This window comes from Ranitomeya imitator, chromosome 2, assembly GCF_032444005.1.
Source record: "Ranitomeya imitator isolate aRanImi1 chromosome 2, aRanImi1.pri, whole genome shotgun sequence".
Lineage (NCBI taxonomy): Eukaryota > Metazoa > Chordata > Amphibia > Anura > Dendrobatidae > Ranitomeya > Ranitomeya imitator.
In genome coordinates, this window is record NC_091283.1 from 629,455,052 (window position 1) to 629,468,395 (window position 13,344).

Sequence of the window (13,344 nt, forward strand, 5' to 3'; positions counted from 1 at the left end):
ACCTGCTTGAGGTCTACTGTGAAGTTTCGACAATCAGTGATGGTTTGGGGAACCATGTCATCTGCTGGTGTAGGTCCACTGGGTTTTATCAATAACAAAGTCAGCGCAGCCGTCTACCAGGAAATTTTAGAGACATCAGACTCAAAAATGCAGACGAGCTGAAGGCTGCTATCAAAGCAAACTGGGCTTCCATAACACCTCAGCTGTGCCACAGGCTGATCGCCTACATTTTATGCCGCTTTAAGGAACCACGACCAAGTATTGAGTGTATTTACTGAACATACATTTCAGTAGGCCAACATTTTGGATTTTAAAATAATTTTTCAAGCTGGTGTTATAAAGTATTCTAATTTACTGAGATAATAACTTTTGGGTTTTCATTGGTTGTAAACCATAATTAAGAACATTAACAAAAATAAACACTTGAAGTAGATCACTCTGTTTGCAATGACTCTATATTATATAAGAGTTTCACTTTTTGTATTAAAGAACTAAAATAAATTAACTTTTTGATGTGTGAGGCAGTGACCCCTGTTACAGCTAGGGGGCTCTGTTTGTGCTCCCGAGAATGCACACAGAGGCGTATGAAGGCCATAGGTGTGCATGGCAGTCGCAGGTGTAGCTGTGATTGCAATGTGAGGTAGTGATTCATGTCACAAGTAGGGGTCGCTGTGTGTTCTCCCCAGGTTGTGCATGGAGACGGATGAAGTCCATAGGTGTGCATGGGAGTCACGAATTTCCCGTCTGGGGTTTTCCATGTGGTTGACGGCCACTGGTTTGTGTGTTAAAATCCCTGCAGTAAGGGGTGTGGGTGTATCAGGTGTGACGTGCAACGTCAGTGTCAGTCTGGTGTGTTCTGGCTAAGTGCATGGAGGCACAGGCCAGCAGAGCCAGCACCCAGGGCAGCTGAATAGCCTGGCACCCGCAGCATATACAGCGATGCAATTCGTCCATGGTACTAGACTCGGATGTGGACAGTCCTGTGCGCGGAGGTGTATGTCCTGTGCCCGAAAGAGGACTGGCATGGGTAACGATTGCAGAGAGGTGGATATGGTGCTCGGCTGCTATCTGGGGGATATCTTGGGCTGTGTGAGTAAAGAGACTGTGATACAGTGATGCAGGACACACACGGGAACTAGTCAGAGGAGGACTGGCTTGTGTAGTGTCTGCAACATGTAAAGCTGTGTTTGGGGATTTTAACCCCTTTCTGACCTCGGACGGGATAGTACATCAGAGGTCAAAACCCCCGCTTTGATGTAGGCTCCGGCAGGGAGCCCGCATCAAAGCCAGGATATGTCAGATGTTTTGTACAGCTGACATGTGCCTGCAATAGCGGCGGGTGGAATCGCAATTCACCTGCCGCTATTAACTAGTTAAATGCCGCTGTCAAGCGCTGACAGCGGCATTTAACAAGCGCTTCCGGCCATCGGGCCGGAAATGAGCGCATCGCTGACCCCCGTCACGTGATTGAGGGTCAGTGATGCGTCAGCATGACAACCAGAGGTCTATTGAAGACCTCTATGGTTGTTAATGCCGGATTGCTGTGAGCGCCACCCTGTGGTCGACGCTCATAGCAATGCAGTAATTCAGCTACATAGGAGCGATCTGAGCATCGCTCCTATGTAGCAGAGCCGATCGGAGTTGTGCCTTTCATCCAATTCAAAACAAAACAATTAAAAAAAAAATCAAATATACACATTTGGTATCGCCGCGTTCAGAATCGCCCGATCTATAAAAAAAAAAGGATTAACCTGATCGCTATACAGCGTAGCGAGAAAAAAATGAGATTTTTGTGTACTCACGGTAAAATCTTTTTCTCTGAGCCAATCATTGGGGGACACAGGACCATGGGTGTTATGCTGCTTGCCACTAGGAGGACACTAAGTAAACACAAAGAATTAACTCCTCCTCTGCAGTATACACCCCTTGACTGGCCAGTAATGACCCAGTTCGTTAGTAAAGCAGTAGGAGTATAAGACAACCAAGACAAGTAAACTATGTCAAAAACTGAGGAACACACAACAACAACAACAACAAGCCAATAGGCTAACAGGGTGGGTGCTGAGTCCCCCAATGATTGGCTCGGAGAAAAAGATTTTACGGTGAGTGCACAAAAATCTCCTTTTCTCCTACGCCTCATTGGGGGACACAGGACCAAGGGATGTCCTAAAGCAGTCCCTGGGTGGGGAGAAATTGTACTGCTAAAACCGCATGTACCACTGGCTTACTGAAGTACCGCTGTCTGCAGAATGCGCCCGCCAAGAGCAGCATCTGCCAAAGCCTGGGCATGATAGTGCTTCTTAAAGGTATGTAGACTGGACCAAGTCACAGCTTTTCAAAGCTGTTGTGCTGACGCCTGGTGCCGAATGGCCCAAGAGGCACCGACAGAGTCGAATGCGCCTTAATCCCTGCTGGGACAGGGGTGTTCCTGACGCGGTAGGATTCCTACATAGTGGAGCGAATCCACCTGGCTAGAGTGGCCTTTGAGGAGGCTAGACCTTTCCCATGTCCCTCCGGAAGCACGAAAAGGACGTCCGACTTACGGGAGGAAGCCGTCCAAGATATGTACCGCCGAAGAGCTCTAACTACATCAAGAGTATGGAGAGCTTTCTCGATACGATGGGTTGGTGCCGGACAGAATGACAGCAAGACAATGTCCTCATTTAGGTGAAAAGAGGAGATGACTTTAGGTAGGAAAGAGGGATAAGTACTCAAAACTGCCTTGTCTGGGTGAAAAAAATCAGAAAAGGGGTCGGAAAGAGAGCCGCCAACTCAGAGACTCGCCTGATTGACGTAATCGCCACTAGAAAGACCACCTTCCATGAAAGGAGGGTGAGAGAGATGTCCTGCAATGGTTCGAAAGGGGCCTCCTGAAGAACTCCGAGAACCAAGTTAAGATCCCATGAAGCCAATGGCATTCTATAGGCAGGGACCGCCAGGGATACTCCTTGGATGAACGTCTTAACCGGCGGTCTAGAAGCAATCTTTCATTGGAATAGAACTGACAATGCGGACACTTTTCCCTTGAGCGAGGCTAGGGCAAGGCCTGACTCTAAACCTAATTGGAGGAACTCCAGAATGGACAGAATGGAAAACACAGAAGGAGAAAGTCCATGTGAATTGCACCATGAAAAGAAGGTGCGCCAGGTGCGATGATAAATGCGCACGGATACGGGTTTCCTAGCACGAATCATGGTAGAAGAAACCCCTGGAGAGAATCTGGCTAGGGCTAAAATCCAGGATTCAATGGCCACGCCGTCAAAGACAGGGCCCTGGAGTTCGGGTGGCAAATCGGGCCCTGTGAGATAAGATCCATGCGATCTGGAAGCCGCCAGGGGATATCGGCGACCATTTGGACGAGTTCCGCGTACCATGCTCGGCGCGGCCAGTCTGGTGCGACAAGGATCACCAGTCTCCCCTCTGCCCTGATCTTCTTGATGACCCTCGGGAACAGAGGAAGAGGAGGAAATATGTACGGCAGCTGGAACCGATGCCACGACAGAACCAGACCATCTGCTCCGATGGCGCAAGGATCGCGGGATCGAGCAATGAACTGGGGAACCTGGTTGTTTAGCCTTGATGCCATGAGAACCACATCCGGCATCCCCCAGCGAAGACAAATCTGCTGGAAGACTTCCGGATAGGGGGACCACTCACCCGAAGCAAGACCTTGGCGACTGAGGCAGTCCGCTTCCCAATTCTCCACACCCGGTATGTGGATCTCTGAGATGAGCGAATGATTGGTCTTGGCCCAGCATAGAATGCGGGTGACTTCGTGCATGGCCATCCAGCTGCGGGTTCCCCCTTGCCGGTTGATATATGCCACGGCCGTGGTGTCGGATTGGATTCTGATGGGATGTCCTGCGAGGAGGTGGTGAAAATTGCGTAAGGCAAGTGTGATCGCTCGAATCTCCAAGATATTGATTGAGAGACGCAACTCTCGCGTGGAACAACGACCCTGTGTCGTGTGGTGATTGAAGACTGTGCCCCAGCGTTAACTACAAAGTCTCCGGCCTGAGCTAACTGGTTAGAGAGTCTTGCCGCCTCTGGGCGAAGATTACTGCCGTGGACGGTAGAGGTTAACACCTCTGCCCAGGCAACCATTGCCTTAGCCACCCAGGTAGCAGCAAAAGATGGAAGGAGTGCTGCTACTGAGGCCACAAACACTGAGCGAGCCAGGTAGTCAATTTGACAGTCAGAAGGGTTTTTGACCGATGAACCGTCGGACAGAGATAGGATTGTTTTGGATGCGAGTCGTGATACGGCAGGATCCAAAGAAGGAGAGAGAAGCAACTCCTTCATTAGGTCCTTGGAGAAAGGATATTTAACTTCTGTGGCCTTTTGAGCCGTAAATCGCTTATCCGGGTGTTCCCTGTGTTTTTGGACAATGTCCTGAAACTCAGGGCGATTAGCAAATATCTTTTGGACGTGTTTAGTCTTTTTAAAAGACACGATGTGTTCCTGAGTGGATACAGATTCCTCGTCCACCATTAGCGCTTTGTTGACTGCCTCAATAAGGGAGTCAAGTGTCTCCTGACCGATCGAGGAGTCTTGGGTTAAAGATTCCTCCGACTCGTATTCCGAGTCATGTACGCTGTGACCCTCGGGGGAAGATGAGCGAGAAGTGGCGCTCGCAGATGCTGAAGCTCGAGCGTGTATGGGGGACGAGGCATGGGTTCTTTTCCTGGAACCCCGAGATTCCCGTAGTACAGTACGCCCCATGTGGTCGGACGGCCCCGTACCGGCGCCAGATTCCGTTGCGGTCGACGGAGGGGAGTTCTGGCTTAGGGAGGATCCCCGGAAAGAATCCAATGCCTTGGCCAAAGAATCTATAGAACGTGATAAGGAAGCGGCCCACTCAGGAGGGTTAGGCTCGACGGGGTCGGTGGAGACATTGGAGGTGGAGGCAGAAGGCGGCTGCGCACAGGCCGAAACACAATTCTGGCACAAAGGAGTAATGTGGGCACGTGGCAAAGCAGAATTGCAAGTGGAACATGAAGTAAAAAACACAGTGCTTTTTATTGCCCCTTTTTGCCTCCTTAGATTGAGACATAGTGTATGCCTATACCTCCAATAAACTGCGATAGCAGGGCTATGGGTGCAGAGAAGGGGTTAAGCTTTTAACTATAGAGTGGAGCAGCTTACCCACAATCCTGTGCTGTTGTCCCCAGGGAGAAAGAGAGGAAAACTCGCGTTTTCGGCTGATTTTCCCGCAAAAGTGGAGTCCCAAGATGGCGCCCGAGATTTGCACTGCTCTTCTCGTTCAGAGCGAGAAGTGCCTGAGTAATGGGCGGGGCTCCTGCAGTTGGCGGGAATTTCAACTGCGGCCTAGTCCGGCTGAAGTACCCAGGGCCTAAATTTATGAAGCCTGCCGGAGGAATGCGCCGGCGGCCGCGATGTAGCGCCGAATGATCGCCGCTGGCGTCTAGCCAGTGGCACATCTCCTCAAGGTCCAGGACAGCACCTTCCCACGCAGGCAGCGTGAGGAAGGGTACTACTCACCGAGTAGAAATGCAGCCTCCAGCTCAATTGATCCTCCCTATGCCGGGGGATGGAGAGTGTCTGTGCGTCTTGATATGTGCCTGCCGCAGGGCACTTACAGCTACCGTGGGGACTACATGACGCCGAGGTGAGGGCTTGACTGCGGAGGAGCCCGGGAGATGCACATAAGAGTTATACTCTATGTGCTTCGCCATCTTACAGGGGGAAGATCGGGACCGTATAGGAACCGTCGCCCTGGCGTAGATTAGGCGTGACCCATTCGTCGCAGGAGAGGTACGGGGAGGTATACTCGCCGTGCTCGCCTGTTGATGGTTCGGGGGAGAGCGGACCCTAGAAAGGAATCCGTCGCCCCCTTCACTCCGTTAATTAAAAAAATAAAAATTTACAGAAAATAAAAATAAAATAAAAAACGGTGGGGTCTGAAAACAGACCCAAGTGCCTCCTACAGACACTAAGCAAGAACTGGGTAATTACTGGCCAGTCAAGGGGTGTATACTACAGAGGAGGAGTTAATTCTTTATGTGTTTACTTAGTGTCCTCCTAGTGGCAAGCAGCATAACACCCATGATCCTGTGTCCCCCAATGATGCGTAGGAGAAAAATTTGAAACGCCACATTTAGGTTTTTTGGTCGCTGCGACATTGCATTAAAATGCAATAACAGGCAATTAAAAGAACGTATCTGCACCAAAATGGTATCATTAAAAACATCACCTCGGAACGCAAAAAATAAGCCCTCACCCAACCCGAGATCACGAAAAATGGAGACGCTACGGGTATCGGAAAATTGCGCAATTTCCTTTTAGCAAAGTTTGGAATTTTCTTTTACAACTTAGATAAAAAATAACCTAGACATGTTTGGTGTCTATGAACTCGTAATGACCTGGAGAATCATAGTATCAGTTCAGTTATAGCATTTAGTGAACGTAGCAAAAAAGCCAAACAAAAAACAAGTGTGGGATTGCACTTTTTTTTGCAATTTCACCACACTTGGATTTTTTTTCCCGTTTTCTAGTACATGAAATGCAAAAATCAATGATGTTGTTCAAAAGTACAACTTGTCCCGCAAAAAATAAGCCTTCACATGGGCATATTGACATAAAAATAAGAAAGTTATGGCTCTGGGAAGGAGGGGAGCGAAAAACTTAGCAAAACCGAAAAAAGCTGGGGTCATGAAGGGGTTAATATGGCGTGTGGTCGCCCAGGGAAACTGGAAAGGGATGTCCGGCCTGTTTAGGGACTGCAATCTAAAGCCGTATGATGTGTAGTGCTATGAAATGGGCACTGAGACGAGATGAAATGGTGTGAGTTGAACATTGATAATATGCACTGTAGTTATATGCACTTGTGTGGACTGGAACTTTTTCTGTGTGAAGATAACACATTAAACAGACTTTTGTGTTTGAACTTTGTGAGTCACTGCCTCTTCACTGCGTATGATGCTACCGATGCACTACAGATGATATTCTAATTTTGTGAGAAGCACCTGTATGAGGGGAGAACTTCAACACTAAACTGGAGTTGCACTCATTTATGGTGGATCATTGGCGCTACTATGAGTCCTGACCAGAAGAGTAGATAAAGTATTAGTGCCCCCATTTCAGGAGAGATTGTGCGGTAATCTGAATTCCTTAGGATTGAAAAACTTAATGGAATTTATGATGTGGAGTGAATCCATGAAACCTGGGCTCGAGCCGTGCCAACATCTCCTGCAGGCGTGAATAAATGTATATTACCGCTATCAGTCACACACATATTAGAGATATATCATGGCACAGGTGTAATTTTTTTTTATGTAGTTTAACACAATCCTCCTTGAAGTTAGTCGGTTTGAAAAGAATTTGAAAAGTCAGGATAAAGGGAAACTGTTGTTAATGTTCAGAAATTCACTCACATTCAATGTTGTTGATCATGAAAGTGAAGTTTGTCCAGATAGACTGGACCTGGTCTTGTAGGGACCATAAGAGCACATTCAGCAGCACAGAAAGGAGAGAAGGTAGATTCATCCAAAGAGATATTAGGGTTCTAGGAAGCCAACAGCATCATTACCCTCTGCTTTCTCTTACAGGCTCATCATAATATTTATTTTCAAATTATTTTCTATCTTGTCAGCACATTCTATAAACGCTGTCATTTGGCTTCATAGTTTACAGATCTGGGCAGGAAACGGTCTCCTAATCCCAGGGGGTAGGTAGATCCTCCAGGTTGTAAGTTCTATAGAAAAGAGCTTTCAATGCCCAAAATCATTAAAACAGTTTTGGGTGGAGGGGAGTGTTGTGCTTCAGAGGCAAAATGGTGATCACGCAATTATGATACGGCCGGACTACATGACCGATAAAGCATCCACAGCCAGTGACTGAGAAGGATCTGTGACTTCCCTGTATTTAGTGGTTACTACTCACCTGGGTAGTCATATGTAGGAATCTCCTCTTTACACCACTTATCGCCCCTCAAATATGTCACTGTAGTATTAATATGGGTCAGCTCTTCACCCTGAAACAAATATTGTAAAAGTCACAGGCATATCGAGAAGCCACATCTATGATCAGCTCTAATCCGGTCAACTCCACCCTTCTCATTACACAAGTATAAAACATATAATACTGGGGGATAAACCAAGACTGAGCACAAGACCTTCACAGCTGTCTACACATCATATGGGAGATCTCATGACACTTTCTCTCCATCTACCTGATGATCCTGAGGAACATTGGGATCTTCTTGCTTACAGTCCTGTTGAAGAAAAGGACATCTCTCTGGTGTTGTCCTCTTACTGGACAGATCTGGAGGAAACACATACAGGGACTGAATTCATTCTTTTCATACAGATAATTTTAGTCCGTGTGTACTTAGTCCTGTCTATTACCTGACGATGTGAGGGACTGAGGAACCTCCATCATGACGTCCTTGTACACATCTTTGTGTCTTTCTAAATACTCCCACTCCTCCATGGAGAAATAGACAGCGACATCCTGACACCTTATAGGAACCTGACACATACAATATCGTCATCCCCCTGACACATTCATAGCTTTACTGTATAATGTCCCAGCATTCCCAGTGTGTCACCTCTCCAGTCAGCAGCTCAATCATGTTGTTGAGGAGTTGTAGAATCTTCTGGTTATTGATGTCCCAATGTATCAGGGGGTGAAGTGGAGGCCCCGTGATTGAGCTCAGGGGGCTTCCCCATCCCTCAGACACAGGGGCCTGATCGCGCTCACTAGAGGTCTTCTTCACTACTGTGTAATCCTGGTTATGGAAAGACACATTAATAAATCTCACTACAGACATTTACAGAGTTCTCACCTCTCCAGTTCTCTCCATCTGTTATTCCCATAGATAAGAATGATGTAATGTGACGTCATCAGAATCCCTCACCTCTCCAGTAAGCCGGAAGAGGATCTCTAGGGTGAGGTGTAATATCCTCTCTGCCATCTTGTCTCTGTCCATATCTATCTTTGATGGGTAAACCAGGAAAATTCTCTTATATAGAAGATCTTCACTGAGAGGATCCGATATTGTAGAGACCTGAATGAGAAGAAGATGAGAAGATGGAACATCATAAAAATCCTGTGTAATAATACAGTTACTGGAGATAATAAGGGGAAACATATGAGGAGATTTATTATTTTACAGTATTTAGTTTTCTTTTTTACATCTACTAATAAAACCTATATATTTTAGGCCACAGACAATAAGCAGTTTCTTCATAGACTCATCTTCCATAACGCTAATTCTCGCCTCATTTACCGACACTGGAATCGGCATTAGCAATACTGCAGGAGATATTCATTACACGTGACATGAGAAAACTATTTAATGATGAGGACGACATCTTCATCTTCTACTACGGCTCTAGAAACATATTTGTCCAGAGTGGGTCACCAACTCCATCACCACCTGCCGTCTATATGAATGTTTCCCGTCTTCCCCACACTGTATCTTCTATCACGTTAGATCTCATGTCTGATTCACACACAGAAGTTTGAGGCTTTTATAAAAGATTTTTTGTTTCCACGAACACCGTGGACAGAAATGATCTGATACCAAAGTCTCCATGTACAGTGTTTTATGGGGTTTATTTCTGGCCTTAGACTTTCCTATATTACAGGAAAAACACCAAAAAAAGCAGATAAAAAATGTCTCAAAAGAAAATTGGCACCAACAATTCTTGTAAAAAGGGGAAAAAAAAGCCATAAAAAAAATAATAAAAAAATAATCAGTAGACACATTTTAGCTTTTAACACCCTAAACATTATTATTTTAAAAATAATTAACACTTTTGGGCACCAGAACATAGATGGACACCGTAGAGATGGCACAGGTCTCCTGATATCTCGTCTCCCAATATTTCAATCTACATATGCCTTTGGATTATAAAGATCAAATTTGAGGGAAAAAAGTGTGTTTTAAAATCCAAAAAATACGGTACATCAGATAGTAGTCAGAACACTTTATGAATGCTTCTTCTGCATTATGCAGAGTCAGGAACTTTCCGGTTACATGTGGCGGTACATAACTTTTGTTACAGGTTACAATAATCCAGCAAACCATTAAGGGAAGGCCTAACATCCTCTGTGGGGACCATACAGGCTGAGATGTGTCGCTACGGCCCCTCAGAACTACTCTCAGCTCCCAGTTGATCTATGAGGACCTCACTGGCTGAAGTGGATAGGTATGACTTCTCACTAGTGCTCTCAAACTACATTCAATGAGCGCCACACACTCCTTGCTGTGGCACTGCATCTTCAGCTCTCTGTAGGAGAACGAGTGTCCCAGGTTGGTTGGACTGTAGTGTCCTCTCTAGTATAGACAATTGTTTGCTTAAATCCTGTTTGTCTAAGATAAGAAATCCTTCCCTAAATTAAGGTACCGTTACACTAAACGATTTACCAACGATCACGACCAGCGATACGACCTGGCCGTGATCGTTGGTAAGTCGTTGTGTAGTCGCTGGGGAGCTGTCACACAGACAGCTCTCTCCAGCGACCAACGATCCGGGGAAACACTTCGGCATCGTTGAAACTGTCTTCAATGATGCCGAAGTCCCCGGGTAACCAGGGTAAACATCGGGTTACTAAGTGCAGGGCCGCGCTTAGTAACCCGATATTTACCCTGGTTACCATTGTAAAAGTAAAAAAAAAAAAAAAAACACTACATACTCACATTCTGATGTCTGTCATGTCCCCCGGCGTCCACAGGGTTAAAACTGCTTTAGGCAGGAGCGCTGCTAATGCACACGCTCCGGCCGAGAGCTTCCCTGCACTGACTGTCAGTGCCGGCCGTAAAGCAAAGCACAGCGGTGACGTCACCGCTGTTACTGCCGGCGCTGACAGTCAGGCCGGCTTCACACTCAGCGTATGAAAATACGGTCCGTATATTACGGCCGTAATACGCTGAAAAGTCCCGAAAATAGTGGTCCGTAGCTCCTCCGTAGGCAGGGTGTTTCAGCGTTTTTTGCGCATGGCATCCTCCGTATGTAATCCGTATGTCATCCGTACTGCGTGTTTTTATCGCAGGCTTGAAAAACCGACATACGGCTATACAAGGGATCCATGTGTAAAAAAAAACAACAACATATATACTGTCTATATATATATATATATATATATATATATATGTCAGTAGACACATATGTATATATATTAATATTTCATCCAGCGCGATATAGCAGAAAGCCGGTAATTCAATTACCGGCTTTTGCTTTCTCCTTCCTAAACCCGACATGATATGAGACATGGTTTACATACAGTAAACCATGTCTTCTCTCCATTTTTTTTGCATATTCCACACTACTAATGTTAGTAGTGTGTATGTGCAAAATTTGGCCGTTCTAGCTAGTAAATTAAGGGGTTAAATGGCGGAAAAAATTGGCGTGGGCTCCCGCACAATTTTCTCCGCCAGAGTAGTAAAGCCAGTGACTGAGGGCAGATATTAATAGCCTGGAGAGGGTCCACGGTTATTGGCCCCCCCTGGCTAAAAACACCTGCCCCCAGCCACCCCAGAAAAGGCACATCTGGAAGATGCGGCTATTCTGGCACTTGGCCACTCTCTTCCCATTCCCGTGTAGCGGTGGGATATGGGGTAATGTAGGTAAAGTAGGTCATTGACCTATATTTACCTGCATTTGCGGTGAGGCGCCCTCTGCTGGCTATTCCTAGATCATGGGAACTTTCCTAGAAAGCTCCCTGGCTCGAGTTCATATGAGGACAACCAGCAGAGGGCGCCCTCTTATGTTTTTCGAGCCAGGGAGCTTTCTAGGAAAGTTCCCACGATCTAGGAACAGCCAGCAGAGGGCGCCTCACCGCAAATGCAGGTAAATATAGGTCAATGACCTACTTTACCTACATTCTCCGGGGTTTTGCAGACATGAGCAGCTGCATTAGCAAAGCTCGTGGCTGCAAAATATTTTAACCCCTTCAGATGGATTTACATCGTTGGACTTTACAGATCTGTGGAAGGTAAGGATATTGTTGGTTTATTATGTTTTTTTTGTTACAGATCGAGGGTCTTCAGTGATTGGATTGGGCGTTCAATAAAATATTAAAACAACCTTTGTTTTTATTTCATTAAAATAATTTTTAATAATGTGTTTGTGTATTTTTTTAACCCTTTACTAGTATTGGATTAATAATGGATAGGTGTCATAATTGACGCCTCTCCATTATTAATCTGGCTTAATGTCACCTTACAATAGCAAGGTGGCATTAACCCTTCATTACCCCATATCCCACCGCTACACGGGAATGGGAAGAGAGTGGCCAAGTGCCAGAATAGGCGCATCTTCCAGATGTGCCTTTTCTGGGGTGGCTGGGGGCAGATGTTTTTAGCCAGGGGGGCCAATAACCAGGCTATTAATATCTGCCCTCAGTCACTGGCTTTACTACTCTGGCGGAGAAAATTGTGCGGGAGCCCACGCCAATTTTTTCCGCCATTTAACCCCTTAATTTACTAGCTAGAACGGCCAAATTTTGCATAGACACACTACTGACATTAGTAGTGTGGAATATGCAAAAAAAATGGTGATATGAGATGGTTTACTGTATGTAAACCAGGTCTCATATCATGTCGGGTTTAGGAAGGAGAAAGCAAAAGCCGGTAATTGAATTACCGGCTTTAAAGCTGTCTAGCGCTGGAAGAAATATTAATATATATATATATATATATATATATATATATATATATATATATATATGTGTGTGTGTCTCACTGACATATATATATATACCTATTCTACATGTACACATTTATTCTACCTATTCTACTGTAAGCGGTCAGTGTGATTTTACTGTACACCGCACTGAATTGCCGGCTTTTCTCTCTAACAGCGCTGCGTATTTCTCGCAAGTCACACTGCTGGTCCGTGTGTGATCCGTATTTTTGGGGCTTCCATAGACTTTCATTGACGTTTTATTTGCGCAATACGGTGACAAACGCAGCATGCTGCGATTTTCTACGGCCGTAGAAAGCCGTATAATACTGATCAGTTTAACACGGCAGATAGGAGCAGGGGCATAGAGAATAATTGTGCCGTATGTTATGCGAGTTTTACGGACGTAGTTTCTGCGCTCTTATGTCCGTAAAACTCGCAAGTGTGAAGCCGGCCTCAGTGCAGGGAAGCTTCTCGGCAGCAGCGCGTGCATTAGCAGTGCTCCTGCCGAAAGCAGTTTTAACCCTGTGGACGCCGGGGGTCGTGACAGACATCAGAATGTGAGTATGTAGTGTTTTTTTTACTTTTACAATCGTAACCAGGGTAAATATCGGGTTACTAAGCGCGGCCCTGCACTTAGTAACCCAATGTTTACCCTGGTTACAGGTGAACACATCGCTAGATCGGCGTCACA

At 45.9% G+C, this 13,344-nt stretch overlaps 1 protein-coding gene across 1 annotated transcript in view; it reads right to left on the bottom strand.

Annotated features, from left to right (window-relative positions):
• The window catches only part of LOC138666761 (oocyte zinc finger protein XlCOF7.1-like), a 195,752-nt gene that overhangs the window by 29,418 nt on the left and 152,990 nt on the right, over positions 1–13,344 (bottom strand). Inside the window, exons 12-16 of the mRNA XM_069754936.1 lie at positions 8,879–9,028; positions 8,570–8,749; positions 8,367–8,490; positions 8,192–8,283; positions 7,903–7,993 (exon numbers count right to left, since the gene is read on the bottom strand). Coding sequence (XP_069611037.1) covers positions 7,903–7,993; positions 8,192–8,283; positions 8,367–8,490; positions 8,570–8,749; positions 8,879–9,028 — 637 coding nt within the window. The remainder of the gene's footprint in view (positions 1–7,902; positions 7,994–8,191; positions 8,284–8,366; positions 8,491–8,569; positions 8,750–8,878; positions 9,029–13,344) is intronic.